The sequence below is a fragment of the Podarcis cretensis genome, assembly GCF_951804945.1.
Source record: "Podarcis cretensis genome assembly, chromosome: 6".
NCBI lineage: Eukaryota > Metazoa > Chordata > Lepidosauria > Squamata > Lacertidae > Podarcis > Podarcis cretensis.
The window spans coordinates 14,608,476-14,625,533 of record NC_137175.1 but is presented as its reverse complement, the minus strand read 5'-3'; the positions used below and the strand labels follow the sequence as shown (position 1 = coordinate 14,625,533).

General features: G+C 44.4%; 1 protein-coding gene and 1 long non-coding RNA gene across 3 annotated transcripts in view; both read left to right on the top strand.

The window, feature by feature from the left end:
• Positions 1 to 17,058, top strand: part of LOC307218077 — a 136,905-nt gene that overhangs the window by 98,379 nt on the left and 21,468 nt on the right. The window lies entirely within an intron of this gene.
• Positions 1 to 17,058, top strand: part of VAPB (VAMP associated protein B and C) — a 47,045-nt gene that overhangs the window by 13,573 nt on the left and 16,414 nt on the right. For both annotated transcript variants that reach the window (XM_079979976.1, XM_079979975.1), the window contains exon 3: positions 11,758 to 11,910. In XM_079979976.1, coding sequence (XP_079836102.1) covers positions 11,758 to 11,910 — 153 coding nt within the window. The remainder of the gene's footprint in view (positions 1 to 11,757; positions 11,911 to 17,058) is intronic.

Below are 17,058 nucleotides of genomic sequence, written 5' to 3'. Positions count from 1 at the left end.
GGTCTCCAGCTGCTTTTGGACTACAATTCCCACCACCCCCTGACCATTGGTCCTGCTAGCTAGGGATGATGGGAGTTGTAGTCCAAAAAAAAGATCTGGAGACCCAAGTTTGGGAAACCCTGACCTGGGTTGTCCAACACAAAACTAGATTGTGGGCCCTTCTCTGCCATCTACCCACCTTGCCTTGCATGCCTGGCTAATGAAGCCCCTCGTTCCAAAGGGGAGGAAGTAACTTAATGCAAGCCACCACCGTAGATTTCACTAACACGAATTGCAGCTTGCCTGAATACCTACCATTCATTCAGAGGTGGTAGTATGCACTTAATGGGGAACTGTTGAAACTTGTAACCTCATTTGGTTAAAGCTTCTAATGGTGCTACAACTAGCAGAAAATCTTGGTGACAGTATTGCTTGATCCACTGCTGGGCAGCCATTTTCTGGGCTGCATATATGGTTGTGTTACCTTTTCACCGCCAGTTCTCATGTCTCGGGGTGCCATGATCTGGGCTGTTCGTGCCTCCCATGCCTCAAGCTGGCTGTCCATGCCTTAGCGCAGGGAACCGTCTAACAAACACGCCTGCATCAGCAGTAAAGTGTTAAGAATCCTCAAGCCCAAGTAGCAGTGCAAAGTCTTCTTTTGCATTCTGAAAGTGCAGCTCATAGGGGCTTAATAAAATTACCCGGATGCCCGTCTGCAGTTGGCTCCTGTGTAGATAATGTTAGTAGATCACTTTGAAGTCCTAGCTGGGATGGCTTATTCTATACAGCATAATACTCTTAATCTCGGGGGTCGTGGGTTTGAGCCCCATGTTGGGCAAAAGATCCCTGCATGGATGAAAACAACCTTTCCTAGTTTCTGCCCAAGATGGTACTGTCTATTTGCTATCTCAGCTTTGTACTGGGAATGGTCAAGGAGCAGTCAGAGAATCCAGCAAACAGAAACCTCCTTTCTTCTGCTTTTCCTGCTTCTGCACAGGGCTGTCCTTTGAGTGCTCATGCCAGATAAAAGTTGTAAGCACAACCAGAACTGTTAAAATCATTGTACTGAACAATACGTCCGCCCGCCCCCCCCTTGTTCGGAGAGAATAGCACAATATATGCCTGTAACTGTCCTTCTGTTCTCTGCTTACTCTCTTACCCTGAGCCTTGAAGTTGTTTCCTATGTTCTCCACTCGTGTTGGGTTGTCACAGGTTCAAGTGTAAATCTTGCAAACTTAAGAGGAAAAGCCTTGTTGGTTCCTATGAAAACAAGGAACATCAAATCATTTAAAGTACTGCTTTGTAGCCGGGGGGGCAGGCCTTGCTAGTTTGCTCTGTTGCATAGAAAAGATTGGGGGAATGGGCTTTGTCAGTCCTCCATTCTTGGCACCCTTAAACTACAGTTCCCAGGGTTCTTTGGAGAAAGTCATCTACAGTGGTACCTCGGGTTACATACGCTTCAGGTTACAGACTCCGCTAACCCAGAAATAGTACCTCGGTTAAGAACTTTGCTTCAGGATGAGAACAGAAATCATGCTCCGGCGGCGTGGCGGCAGCGGGAGGCCCCATTAGCTAAAGTGGTGCTTCAGGTTAAGAACAGTTTCAGGTTAAGAACGGACCTCCGGAACTAATTAAGTACTTAACCCGAGGTACCACTGTATTTTAAATGTATGGTGTGCATACAGACTGAGTGTCTCCAAAGCCTTTTGTGACCACACCCCATATGTTGTCTGTGCATGCAGGAAAACTCTGGATGGGTTGAGTCTTCCCAGAATGGTGATAAACACCCATCATTCTTCCCCCACCTGCAAATAAATAAATCAAGTAAGTAAAATACAATGAACAGAGAAGCAGACAAGTTTGGGTGAAAGGGTTGTGAAATAAATAAAATAAAAATCCTCAAAATAAAATAACTATAACTGTGCAATGGGTTTAGATCAGCCCGAGTGGTGCAGATGGCTGTCTTGTTTTGCCATGTTCTTCAGCACATGGCATTCAGTGGTGCCCCGCAAGACGAATGCCTCGCAAGACGAAAGGGTTTTCCGTTTTGGAGGTGCTTCGCAAGACGAATTTCCCTATGGGCTTGCTTCGCAAGACGAAAATGTCTTGCGAGTTTTTCCGACTTCCCCCCCCTTCCCCCCCTTTTTCTAAGCCGCTAAGCCGCTAATAGCGCTAAGCCGCTAATGGGCTTGCTTCGCAAGACGAAAAAACCGCTAGACGAAGAGACTCGCGGAACGGATTCTTTTCGTCTTGCGAGGCACCACTGTACTCCAATGATGGCCTCCGTCGTTTTTGTTAAATGTAGCTCTCTGGTGTAAAAAGGTTGACACTCCTTCTTTAGCTGAATGTGAGGAAAGGCTTGGAAGTTCCTCTAGGCCGGAGCTTTCCAAACTGCGTCACGACACGTTAGCGTGTCAGTGTGTTGCACGAATGCTCCCCATGCTCCTCCCGGGGCTGGAAAGGGGTTAGTTTAACTTCCGGTCTGCTAGTAAAACTGAATTACTGTGTCACAAAACGATGCAGAACTGAATTACTGCATCGCGAAATGATGCATGTCTCAAAAAGTGTGTCACCAACATGAAAAGTTTGGAAAGCTCTGCTCTAGGCCAATGTTTCCCCAACTTGGGTCTCCAGCTGCTTTTGGACTACAGTTTCCATCATCCATGACCCACTTGTCTTGCTAGCTAGGGATGATGGGAGTTGTAGTCCAACAACAATTGGAGACCTAAGTTTGGGAAACACTGGCCAGGTTAAAAGCCAGTTGTACAACATTGTACACACAGGAATTGGTGACAGGTGAGGCAGCTGCCACAGTGATGAGTGCAAAGAGCTTCCATGAGATTGCATGCTTGAATGCCTCTCTCTTTTTATGGATGAGGAGCTGTTTTAGTAAAGCCAGCAGTACATACCCTCCAGCCTAGAACATGCTACACAACTATGAAGTAGACAATGGTAATGTTGGGCCCATTGCTGCCTGTCTAATGGAGATAGATCCGTACATATCTGACAATAACTTTATACTTAAGTGGTCCAGTGCACTTGATGTGTTTGAAAGATTTTACCGCACCAGACTGGTAAGTATGAATTTTCCTCGTTGCTGCAACTGAGTACGAATCCAGCGACGGATGAGGGAATCTTTTCTAAACAATATATTCCTTCACTCTCCAAAAAGGTTTAAAGGTGCTGCCAAGGGAGAAGCCCTTTTCAGCTGTTGCCCCCTCCCCAATGTTTGGAATGCTCTCCCTAGGGAAGTCTGCCTTGCACCAACTCATATATATTGATTTCAGTGCCAGGCAAAAAACATTTTGTATCACCAGACCTCTTATATGAGAGCCAGTGTGGTGTAGTGGTTAAGAGTGGTGGACTCGTAATCTGGTGAACCGGGTTCGCTTCCCCGCTCCTCCACATGCAGCTGCTGGGTGACCTTGGGCTAGTCACACTTCTCTGAAGTCTCTCAGCCCCACTCACCTCACAGAGTGTTTGTTGTGGGGGAAGAAGAGAAAGGAGAATGTTAGCCGCTTTGAGACTCCTTAGGGTAGTGATAAAGCGGGATATCAAATCCAAACTCCACTCCTCTTATATTGGCTGCTTCTTTGTGTGAAGTTAGTTTTAAAGATTAAGTTTGTGGTGCTTGTAGGGAGTAGGTAGGTGTTGCATATGAACTCTGGCACATTTGTGTGTATGTGTGTGTGTTTGCCAGAGCTGAGTGCCTTACTGCAAGTTGCATTTGAATCCCGAGTGTTTTGCATTTGAAAGGTGGTTACCTTATATTGTACATCGACTTGTGATTAATATTTAATAAATAATATTGCAAAGGGCAGGGATTTGGTGGGTTCACGGCCATTTCTTCCTCAACCTGGTGCCCTCTGGGTAGGAACGCGGGTGGCACTGTGGCCTAAACCACTGAGCCTCTTGGACTTGCTGATTGGAAGGTCGGCAGTTCAAATCCCCGCAATGGAGTGAGCTCCCGTTGCTCTGTCCCAGCTTCTGCCAACCTAGCAGTTCGAAAGCATGCCAGTGCAAGTAGATAAATAGGTACCAATGCAGCGGGAAGGTAAACGGCGTTTCCGTGTGTTCTGGCACTTGTCACGGTCCTCCGTGCGCCAGTAGCTGTTTAGTCATGCTGGCCATATGACTCGGGAAAGCTGTTTGTGGACAAACGCTGGCTCCTTTGGCCTGAAAGCAAGATGAGCGCCACAACCCCATGGTCGCCTTTGACTGGACTTAACCGTCCAGGGATCCTTTACCTTACCTTTTACCTTTACCTTTGCCCTCTGGGTGTTTGGACTACAACGCCCATCAGTACCTGGCATCAAAACTGCACAGGTTGAAACAAATGGGAGTTGTAGTCCAAAACATCTGATGGGTACCAAGGTCAGAAAAGCTGCTCTGCATTTTTCGCAAGTCTGTGTTACATAGGGGGTGGATGTCCCAGCCTGTTCATCTAGGCCTTGAGATCTCTCTTACACCTTAAACACTGAGAGACTACACAATTCTGCTCTAACTCTTACACATACATACAGTTCATATCCTGCGAACAAATAGGACAGCCCAGTTATGGAATCCAAAACGTTAATCCTTTTTTTCAAAACAAAACAAAACCCAAAACAGATGTTTGTTTGAAACCGAAACCTAAGCAAGGAAGACTTTTGAAACTTGTGCATACTTTGCTGTGTGGGTGGCTATTTTTGTTTGTGTTGCAGAGTTGTTAAGAGTCCCACTCAGCTGTGTTGCTGGTCCAAAATGCACCAAACAATAACGTACCGGATAAATTATATTGGGAGATTGTCATTTTGAGTTGCACACGACAGTTTCCTAGGAGTGTTTGCTTCCGCCTCGGTGACAGGTGAGGCATCTCATCACCTTCACGTTGTCTCCCTAAAGTGGTTTTGCCAAATAACCAGCAGCCCCCTAAGGCAGAGATCGGCAGAAGATACACCAGGATCTACTGGTAAATTTCTGAATGATTTGCAGTAAATTCCCAGGTGTTTTTGATCCTCATATTTTTATTTTCCAGAAATGGAAATAACTATGAAATGCTTCTAAGTAATGTTACCAAAATCTGAAGTAGGGGCAGGATGGAGCGATTGGGAGCGGACGTTTGAGTGAAAAGATGGTGAGCCGAGTTCTGGTACTAAAACCAACTTTTGAGGCTGTGCTAAGGCAGGATATGTTCCTTACTTCTGTGTCTCCCCTATTTTTTGCATCTGCCTTTGGTTGGTGGGTAGGGACACGGGTGGCTCTGTGATCTAAAACCACTGAGCCTCTTGGGCTTGCCGACCAGAAGGTCGGCAGTTCGATTCCCCGCGACAGGGTGAGCTTCTCTTGCTCTGTCCCAGCTCCTGCCAACCTAGCAGTTCAGAAGCATGCCAAAAAATGCAAGTAGATAAATAGGTACCGCTCCGGCAGGAAGGTAAACGGCATTTCCGTGTGCTGCTCTGGTTTCGGTGTAGTGTTGCACCAGAAGCTGGCCACATGACCTGGAAAAACTGTCTGTGGACAAACGCCGGCTCCCTCAGCCGGTAAAGTGAGATGAGCGCTGCAACCCCAGAGTCGTCTGTGACTGGAGTCAACTGTCAGGGGTCTCTTACCCTTACCTTGGTTGGTGGACCTATGAGTTTTAATGCAAACAACATAGATTCTCTTTGAAGTCTGCCCACTCCTGCTGCATGGAATTTTGAGCTTACAAAACTTGTTTTGTTTGTTCTTTCGGTATGTAGGAAAAAAGTCCATTGGAGTTTCCATTGTGCTCTTCCAAAGGAAAGTCTTAACTGGGGGAGAGGGCAGCGCTGGGCGGGAAGCTTTGCTACCAAGCAGAGGCTGTGCATCTAGTGGACTTAAGTGGAACAGGATTAATCAATCCAGAATAAATAAACTGCAGAACAATGCACAGCGTTTCAAGTTTGGCATTTTAATCATGTTCAGTTTGTGTTTTTTTATGTTTCCCCTTTCCGGTTTGAATGTAGAAATTGTGGCTTAAGTTTTTAATTACGGTTCTGTCCTATGCAGTGTTTCCTTTTGTTTAACTGGAAAGAACTCTCTTCGATGAATCACTGTCCTTTCTCTTTTATTTTCCTTTTGCAATACAATTCCTGTGTTCTAAGTGAAAGTGGTTCAGCATTTCCCCATGTACTCCTCCGGTGTAGCTCAACCTTCTCCAGCCTGATTCCCTTCAGTTGTTTCGGACTACAAGTCCCATCAGCCTCAGTCAGCATGAATGTTGGTGAAGACTGGTGTAGCTGCATGGCTTGTAGAGTGGATGATGGGCTATATGTTCAGACAAAACCTGGTTAATGTACTATCTGGGATGGCAGACCCTTAGCCCTTCTCATTATGCATCTTTTGTGCTCATGAGCTGTGTGGTGAGCCATGATCTGATCCACATAGACTTAGGTGGGTGTAGAATCTGCATGTTGCTTTGAAATATGCCTGGCAACTAGAATGTATGAAATTTTAAGTTGGTGGCAGATGATAAAGGTAGAGGCAGACTACCATTCTCTCTTTGCAATTTTAAGCTTTCCATATTTCGAATGAACGTTTCCCAACAAGGGACTTGCAGAAATTGTTACTTTGCATATCCTCCTGGCTTCCCATTTCACAATGTTCTTAGGATAAGATGCCAGCTTAATTACATGCGTCTCCAGAAATGCAAGACATAGGCGAAAAGTTGTCACACACAGCTTTAGAGATGCTAAATCATGGCATGTGTGTGCATAGAATCAGAATTGGAAGAGACCCCGAGGGTCATCTAGTCCAACCCCCTGCAATACAAGAATCCATCCCGCAGCTGCCCCCCGGATGGGCTCGAACCACCAAGCCAGGCACACTGACCCATTGCACCAAAGAGCCCTGCATAAACGTGAGTTTCATTACCCCTCCCCACAATCCCTGCTCATTTTCTCTAGTTTAAAAACCATGGATGCAAAGCCTATGCTGGCTAGATTGATGACTATATGGAAACTGACATATTAACTGGTAGAAATGAGAGCAAAAGGGTGCCTCTTAGAATCATAGAGTTGGAAGAGACCACAAGGGCCATCGAGTCCAACCCCCTGCCAAGCAGGAAACACCATCAGAGCACTCCTGACATATGGTTGTCAAGCCTCTGCTTAAAGACCTCCAAAGAAGGAGACTCCACCACACTCCTTGGCAGCAAATTCCACTGTCGAACAGCTCTTCTCTACATGCAGTCGCAGTTCCATCATGCATATATACCCTCCCTGCAGCACATTGCAGGAAATTACAAGGAAGGGCCAAAGGCAGTTGCAGGTGCAAAAACAAACTCCCGTGTTTATTCCTGGGGTGCTGTCCTACAGTCTGTACCAGCCTTGTGATTTGGACTACAACTTCCATGAGCCTCAACCAGCACACAAGAGGGCGTCAGTTCGTGAAAGGCTGATCTTTAGCAAGACAATCCAACGGTAAGGCAGGTTGGGTGGAATCCAAAATAGCACCAAGTGAACATTTAACTAGCGCGACAATACCTACTTGTGCTACTAGTCTCCACCTCTCCCTTCCCCCTGCATGGGATTCTCCATACTCCCTGGAAAAGACTTGGGGAAGGTGCCAGCTGTGTTGAAGTGGGAGGCCTGTTGTGCAAGAGGAAATCCTTGTACAGTTGGGACACAGTACTTGAATACCACCCATTGGCTAGAATTACAGCAGAGGTATATAATGTGGCTTCTTATTTTTAATGCATGTTGCATTAAGTACTGTCTGTCTATATTGATGTGTTAGCTTGCTCCTTTGTTTTAAAATACAGAAAGTGCCTCACTTAAAATACAAAAGCATTTAGCTACGGATTCTGTGCCGACTTCCTGTCGTTGGTGATGATTTTAAAAAAAGATTGCTTTAGTGCTGTTGTCGGTAGAGGTAGTCCAGAGTAGCGGCTTTCAAGCTTGGCGGACATTGACTCATCTGCCACAAAGCCGCCTTGTAAGAGTGTGCAAGGTCTCAACTGTTTGGGCTGTGTGGCTGACGTTGAACTTTTAGAATAGACATAATGTTCTTTTGCCGTAGTTCCTTTAGCACACATTTTACTTGAAAATATATGCAGTTCTGTAATGCCACTGCACAAAGTGGTTAGTTTAGATTGATGCGCCGCTGGTATATTAAGTACAAAATGAACTGTGGCAAACTTGGAAATTATGCAGTATTCTATGTTCTTTTTTGGAGGAATTGTTCGCTGGCTTCTGGGCTGCTAACTATTGTTGTAGTCTGTAAAATTTCTCAGAACAATATAATAGGGTGTGAATTTGTGAATATGTCCTTTTGCTCTCTTAACCAAAGGGTAGCTGATAGCCAGGTCCCCACCCCAAAATACCATTCTGATCTTCTCATTATTAACTTTTAGTGCACTGTGTTCGTTTTAGTTTCCCTTGCAGTTTGTTAAAGGTGCTGACGATTGTTACAAGACCCTTGTTCCCCCTCACCATTTTCAGAGAGGTTTGACAACCAGTCTGTCTTCCCAAGGAACTCTGGGAATTGTAGGTCTGAGAGAGGAATCTGAGAACAACTCTCAGCACCCTTTTTATCAAGCTACAGTTCCCAGGATTCTTTGCAGTGGGCGAGCCATGGCTGTTGAAATCCCTCCTGCTAAACATGTTTTCTAGAATGAGTCTGGGCCTTCAGATAAAGGATGCATAGAGCCGCATTATTTTCTCCTGGAGAAACATAACATATTTTTGTTTAGACTTGGATTTGTGTGTGGTTGTGCTTTACCTATTCCTGTTTGGAAGGAAGGCTGCACTGTGCAGTTTGATCTTCGTTGCTAGGTAAGAATTGATGGTATCCACACTGCAGACTAAAAACTGGCTTCCACTTATTGACCACGGTTTAGCGTGACACACAGATCGGTCCACTGTGTCCAATAACATCTGATTAAAAGTCCAGAGGATTATGATGCACATTAAATATACACTTACAGCCATTATTTATACCATTCTCTTATGGGTGGAACAGTTCTAATTTTGTTTATAGTTGTGTATTATTGAAACCCACCTTAGGACCTTATGGTGAAGTCAGGATAATTTTTTTATTAATACAATAAATTACTGCAAAGAAAATAGTTGTTAAGACTGACCTGTCTTGCCTAGCTTGCCGTCATTCCTGCAGATTAAAGAACACAAGACTTCGTCTTGCTGGGTGAGACTAAAAATAAACCCACTTGGCCATATGTTTTTGGGAACCGCACAAACAAGTCAAGTAGGCAGCAGCTCTCATCTAATCCCAGCATCTAGCCTTAAACCATATGAAACTAGTGACTGTTTCCACATATTGTGGTAATGAGTTCCATAAGTCAATTGACCCGATTCTTAAGCAAATCGCTTTCATGGTGTGCCTCCCCTAACTTCAGATATTACCGGGGGGGGGGGGGGATACCAGCTGTTTCCATGCTGCTCATAATTTTATAAACCTCTGCCATGTGCCTACTTAGAGCTTTTTGAAAGGAGAGGAAGAATGCTCCATTTTGTTTTCTTCCTAGAGAATCTATTAACCACTTGCAGAAAGCATATCTGCGAGTATGCTGTTGCTTCTTAATATACCTTTTAGTGGCCAATCTTGATCAAAATTCTGCAATGTTACGGAAAATAATGAGGGGTTTTTTGTGTTGCTTTGGTTTTTTTACAGTACAGTGGTACCTTGGGTTACATACGCTTCAGATTACAGACTCTGCTAACCCAGAAATAGTACTTCAGGTTAAGAACTTTGCTTCAGGATGAGAACAGAAATCGGGCTCCGGCGGCAGCGGGAGGCCCCATTAGCTAAAGTGGTGCTTCAGCTTAAGAACAGTTTCAGGTTAAGAACGGACCTCCAGAACAAATTTAAGTACTTAACCCGAGGTAACACTGTACGTAAGATGAACTTGTGGTGGTCCGGTGCAAATTTTGTGCATCTTCTCATAAAGAAGCACAAAAATGAAATAAAATAAACCAAAACAGTTCTAGGCTAGAAGGGAACTCATAAAAATCTAAACTGCAGTCAGAAGTCATACCTGAAATTTTATCTTCTGGCAGCTTCCTTCAGCTATTGACCAGAGAAGTAATTAACTCCTGACCTTTCATATCTGCCCATAATAGCAACATCCCATTTAGAAACTTGGAGAATCTGCAAGCTGAGTTATAATATAGTTTACTAGGGGGCTATTTATAACTGGTGCTAACAAGGCTTTGCATGCCCTGCTATTTAAAGTTGGGAACCTCATACGTCTAAACACCGCTCTAGAAAACATTTGCCGGAGCAATACACAAATGGAATCAAGTGCTGGTGTTGCACAGTAAAGAGCAAGGGTTGTGAGCCAGGAAGTTATGGGGCCAGAGGTCAGCTTAGCTATTAATTCGCTGGGGTGGCAGCTAGACATCGCCTGTGCCCTGGCCTCATCCCCATTTTACAGTTCGGGAGGGGGTCAGCAACTGGGGGCCTGCAACAAAATGCTGTGCTGCAGAGTGTTTTGGTACAGGTTCAGGTCACTCAATTCCACCCTCTCCCCACCACGTCCCTGGTTTCCTCCAACCATTATTCTATACCACATATTGCATGCTCAGTCCTTTCTAGTCTTTTTGGCCCTCCTCCCCTGCCGTAGGGTTTTTTCTTTCTTTTAAAAAAATAGCTCTGCAAATGTTGGATCGTGCAGACCTTTGTGCTATTTTGGCAACCTAAGTAGTGCCACACACAGTCTGAACCACAAAAATAGAAGGAATGATAACTTGGCTTGCCTCTTGTGTGTATGTCATGGGGTCCCAGCACACAGGAGGCAGTGTTAGAAGCTCAGATTTATAAGCTCCTTAAACCAGGGTTGCAGCCTCCAAAACAGAATGCCTAGTTGCCATTTTTGGGCCAGACGGTTTGAAAGTCTTTTTGGTTGTTTGTTTCCTGAAATTCATTCTGATTGTGCTAGTTGTTGTTGTTTAGTCGTGTCCGACTCTTCGTGACCCCATGGACCAGAGCACGCCAGGCACTTCTGTCTTCCACTGCCTCCCGCAGTTCGGTCAAACTCATGTTGGTAGCTTCGAGAACACTGTCCAACCATCTCGTCCTCTGTCGCCCCCTTCTCCTTGTGCCCTCCATCTTTCCCAATATCAGGGTCTTTTCCAGGGAGTCTTCTCTTGTCATGAGGTGGCCAAAGTATTGGAGCCTCAGCTTCACGATCTGTCCTTCCAGTGAGCACTCAGGGCTGATTTCCTTAAGAATGGATAGGTTGAATCTTCTTGCAGTCCATGGGACTCTCAAGATTTTCCCCAGCACCAGAATTCAAAAGCATCAATTCTTCGGCGATCAGCCTTCTTTATGGTCCAGCTCTCACTTCCATACATCACTACTGGGGAAACCAGTAGCTTTAACTATACAGACCTTTGTTGGCAAGGTGATGTCTCTACTTTTTAAGATGCTGTCTAGGTTTGTCATTGCTTTTCTCCCAAGAAGCATGACTGCTGTCACCATCTGCAGTGATCATGGAGCCCAAGAAAGTAAAATCTCTCACTGCTGGTAAAACATAACAAATAGAATTCTACAAGGAAGTGTTGCTAGTGTGTGAAAATGGTCAAGATCCATAGACCTCCAGATGGTGGAGATGTCAGGCGCCATCGTGGAATCTGGGGACCTTCACTTGGTCGCAGGTAGGCGATAGCCAGGTTCAAAATGTTATTGGCACCTGGCTAATTTCGAACTCTGAGCTCAAGCCTCCTGGTAGGTGCATACATCTGTAGGAATAGAAAAGCCCAAGGTACTTTCTGAAATATTTGGAAAACGTTTTGACGTGTCCTTTGTTTCGTCCCGCAGGCCCATTCACAGACGTCGTCACCACAAACCTGAAACTTGGCAACCCTACAGACAGAAATGTGTGCTTCAAGGTGAAGACCACAGCACCACGCAGATACTGCGTAAGACCCAACAGTGGGATTATAGATGCAGGAACGTCAATTAATGTGTCTGGTAAGTTATTCTGACATAACAGCCCCAACATTGCAATGAGCACGGTGATCTCTTATTTTAAGAACCCCATCCATTTCCCCAGGTATGCTTGCTTTGCCTCCTGTTATAGTAGGACAGCAAACAGAGAAAGGGAGAGATGTTAAGTAAAAGCTCTGTTTTTTATTAATTATGTCGTTTCATTTATGAAGCGATTCATTAAGGGATAATGAAAAATGAACTTTACAAAGCAGGCAATCCATTTTCGATCATTAATTTTAAAATGATTTAGAGCAAATCTGCTGAACTACAAATACTGCGCAAAACCAATAAGGAATAAAAACTTAAATGAAAACAGTGAGGTACGAAAAGATAATTATTATAGAAAAATAATGGTTCAGTTAGCAAATGAGGAGGACTCAGTAGCAAATGGTGAATATTGTATTTTCTGGTGTATAAGACTACTTTTTAACCCAGGAAAATCTTTTCAAAAGTTGGGGGTTGTCTTATACGCCGGCTACAGCAACAGCTCCTGCAGCAACTCCCCACCAAAGGATAAAACGACAGCAAATTAAATCAGAGGACACCAAGCTCTCTAGATGAAGCAGAAATACACTTGAAAATTGGCCCCAGAAGCCCTCGGCTACTGGGAAGTGGAACAGATTTCCGAGCCGGACTGGAGACTGGTTTTTTAAATTTTTATTTGGTGTGTGTTGGAAGAGGGGTAGTCTGATACGGCAAGTATATCCCAAACTCTTTATTTTAACTGGAAAAGTTGGGGGGTCGTTTTATACACCCAGTGATCTTAAACACCGGAAAATACGGTACATAAAGCTGTCTGACAGTCAAGCTTCTATCTGCTCATACTGTAGCAGCTCTACAGGGTCTCAGAAAGAGGTTTTTCGTATCACTTCCTATGTGATCCTGTTAACTGGAGGTAACAGATTGAACCTGGAACCTTCAGCATGGAAAGTTTGTTTTGTTTTCCAGCTGTTCTTGTCTCATTCCCTTGTAGCGTGTTAACCTTCCTGGGACAGGACAGAGTGTCCAAACTGTTTAAGAAAGGGTGCCAGGTTCTCAAGCGATGCAAAGCCGTATTTTTAAAGGGCCATGGTTTGTAAGTCAACAGCAAACCATGGCTTCAGATGGTAGCTCTATTAAAACAATAGTTTGCTGCTGCGCAATAAATAGTTGGGAGAAAGTGAACGTAGTAGTGACTTGAGTGGAAGATTAAACACATGCTTAAATTAATCTCCTTGATTTCAGGGGGGTTTTAATGCCTGGTTTTTGGCAGGTTTGTGCTGTTAGCTTAATACAGGCCCGTTCATCTCTTAACCATTATCAGTTGATTTCAAGAGCAGTTTAACATGTAGAATAAAACAAGTATAGATACCTATGGCCTTTTAAGCATGCTAAGTCTGTAGACTTCAGATGCTCGATAGGACAGATGGAAATACTAAATCAATTTGGTTAATGTCTGCCTTAATTAAACCATCAGCTCTATTGAAAACGTGTTCTTCAGCTACACTTTTATATGCATGAGAATTGCCACTAGTTCCTTGGTGCTCAAAGATCTGATTGCAACTAGAGCCTTATTTTGTAATGCACAAGGCTAGTTCTTGGTGCACTTTTCTGCAATTATTTCTTACAAACAAACGCATGCAGTGTCTTTCTCTTCAGCTGTGGGTATTACTCTTGATTGGCTGCCAAAAAAGGTTATTTAATTTTTCTTTGTAAAAAATTTGTAGAACTTTGTAAAACTCTTTACTGCCCAGTGCAGAAAATAGGCAGCTTTTAAACCTGAGTTTTAAAGTAGGTCTGTTTGTCTCCTGGGTAATGTAACTTTCAGCAAGCATTGCCTGTCAGACTGTGATGGCCACCTTTAAGCCATGTTGGCTGTTTCTCTATTGAAAGGGAAGGCTTCACCTGAATGCTTGTTTAAACCTGGCTGATAGCTGCATTGTGAATATCACTAACAAATACAACTGTTTTTGGCCGAAGGTGGCGCTGTGGGTTAAAGCCTCAGCGCCTAGGACTTGCCGATCGAAAGGTCGGCGGTTCGAATCCCTGCGGCGGGGTGTGCTCCCACTGCTCGGTCCCAGCGCCTGCCAACCTAGCAGTTCGAAAGCACCTCCGGGTGCAAGTAGATAAATAGGGACCGCTTACCAGCGGGAAGGTAAACGGCGTTTCCGTGTGCGGCTCTGGCTCGCCAGAGCAGCGATGTCACGCTGGCCACGTGACCCGGAAGTGTCTCCGGACAGCGCTGGCCCCTGGCCTCTTAAGTGAGATGGGCGCACAACCCCAGAGTCTGTCAAGACTGGCCCGTATGGGCAGGGGTACCTTTACCTTTACCTATAGAATTCTACTGTATTTATGGAATTTACTGAGCAGTCTTATGCAGAAATAATGTGTGTTGTGTTTTGTGGACTTAACTCCCAGGTAGGATTGCAACCTCAAAAGTATAAACGCCTTCTAGAAAGGTATGTGGGGAAGAGAGGTGACAAGATTGACCCCCAAGGAAGGGAGGTACCTGGTCCGAAGGATAGCAGATTTTTCTTATACCTCCAACCACTTCCAGAGTGGTTTTAACAGGCAATCCCTCTTGCCATGGAACTGTGGGGATTTTGTAGTGCTAGGAGTTGAAAGGAGGTGGCTATTCCCCTTAAACTAGATTTCCTAGGATTCTTTGAGGGAATCCGTAACTGTTAAAAGTGGTATAATACTGTTTTAAATGCATGGTTTAGATGGGGCCTAGATCAGAGGTCACCAGAACAAGGAAAGCAGCAATTCGCAACAGCTTGTGCTCCTGTCATAAAGATGCCGACCTCCTCTAAATGCAAATTACACACACACACTAGATTTTGAAGATCATATATGACTGCAAGTTTACACAGAAATTATCCTCTAATACAGTAGACTGTCTTGCACAACAATTTTCATACTGAACATTTTGGAAGAGTAAGACCTTGTCCAGCAAAGGCATTTCACTCATTCCAAAGGAGAAGGCCTGTCCATAGGATGTTCTTCGATGTTCCCTCAGATTTTCTCCCCTTTTCCGTTGTAAAAATGGGGGGAGCCTGGGAGGGAGGAAACAAAGAAATCCCCCTCCCCCTGAACATTTCCAGTCCTTTTGTCTACTTCAGGAATAGAGATTCTGTGACTCTTTTGATGATGATGATGATGATGATGATGATGATGTTGATGATGAACTGCAGCTCCCTTCATCCCAAACGGTTGGCCATTTTAGGCTGATAGGGATATGGAATCATAGAATTGTGGAGTTGGAAGTGACCCCCAAGGGTCATCTAGTCCAGCCCCATGAAATGCAGGAATATGGAGGCCAACAACATCTGGAGGGCCACAGGTTTCTCACCCCTGCTCTGTTCCTATCACCAGTTCCCAAATGCCTGTGGCAGACTTTTTCTCTGCTTAGTGGAAACTCGTTAAAACTTCAGCAGACTTGAGCATTTATAATCTGTTCCCTACAGGCAGTGGTGTGGGCTTTCCAGAAAATTTTGAATCAGAAAATGATCCGGAAAATTTCCTGTGCAAGTTAGGATAATTTCCATATCATAATTTGCCTCAGAAAACTTTCTGATCCAATTTATCATGTCAGTTTTACTTGCATTTAGTAAACAAAACTAAAAATGTAAAGCTGCCAAGTTTGCCTAATGCCAAATTTGTGATTGGCATCCATTCCTTGGTGATACTGAATATATGAAGCATTTTTTTTAAAAAATTCCCCAGCAAAATAGAGCAGTGGAAAATTTACTTTGGGTAAATGCCTCTGGGCCTCCACCAGGCAGGTAACCCAGAGCTCTCATGTACTGTAGTTTGAGTGCCTCCATCTCCATTATATATGACTGCAAGTTTACACAGAAATTAAAAATATTAATTAAAATTAGTGTCTTAAGACAACCTGATTTCGCAGGCGTTCCTCCTTGTGTTCCATCAGCATCTGATGACATTGGATAGGCCATTATTTGTGTTCTTTGTCATCCAATTATCTCTCACTTTAGGACCCCCCCGCCCCTCAAAAAAAGCATGCTTGGAAGAGACAATGCTCACCTCATTTCCACTGTCATTTGGATATATATTCTCAGTGGCAGTTTTGCAACTTGGGGCTCATATATATTTTTTCCCCTTAACTTTATTTGCATTAGCCAATAGCCATAGCAACATAAAACAAGCAATATATACAATTAAAAAGACAACAATGGATAAAAAGGACAGTCAAATGATCAAGACCATGGTTCAGATAGTGGCCCTTAATCTCATTGCACCCTCGTTAAACCTAGCAACCTTTGCTGTTATCTGATCATTTTGATCTGATAACAGAAAGAACAATGTGGCCGCAGATGGGCAGCCTGGGATGGTGAGTAGGAGTGGGGTGATTATATCATTCCTCAGGTCTTTATAAAGGGGACAGGACAGGATGGGGCTCATATTTATATACTTCTTGCTTGCTCGGGTAGAGGATAAAGAGGTGGTTTGTGGGGGGTTGTAAACTAGCTTATTGCACAAAGGTAAAAATCATATCCATTGCGCTGTCCATTTTCCCTTTCCTTATTTTCTGCTCCCCACTGGCCATGTGACCCACTCCCCCAAAAAATAAAAGGAAGGAAATGATGGCCCTCTGGCAGAAAAAAAAATATGTCCCCACCCCTGTTCTGAACCTTCCTCCTTCAATTGCACATGTGTTAATGGAAGAAGGCCTGAGAAACCAGAGTTTCAGCCGCCTTGTCAGGTTTTTCACATGGGAGTTCTCGGTTCTGCCACAAGTGAAGGGGGTGGGGGTGGGGTGCCGCGTGCTTTGTCTTTCACAGAATGACGTGGCATTTAATTGTTAGCTGGCTGAATCAGTAATGCACTTAAAAGAGTCCATTTCCAGAACTGAAGCTGCAGGATGCAGGGATAATCAATACACTTTCAACCAAGCAAAGGGCGGCTATACCCCTCAAAGCTAGCACGACCATTACCATCTCTCCTCCTGGTGTTTGCTGGTTTAATTCTGCTTCGTAGCTCCCCATATCTCCCACCTGTGCTGCACCTTTAAGCAGCTTATTTCTAGTGTCCTTGGGAGCATGTGGTCTTAATTTCGCGCACGGCCTTCTGCAAAGCATGCTTTAATTAATACTTGTTTACTTTTTGTACTGCACAGCCCCCGAGGGC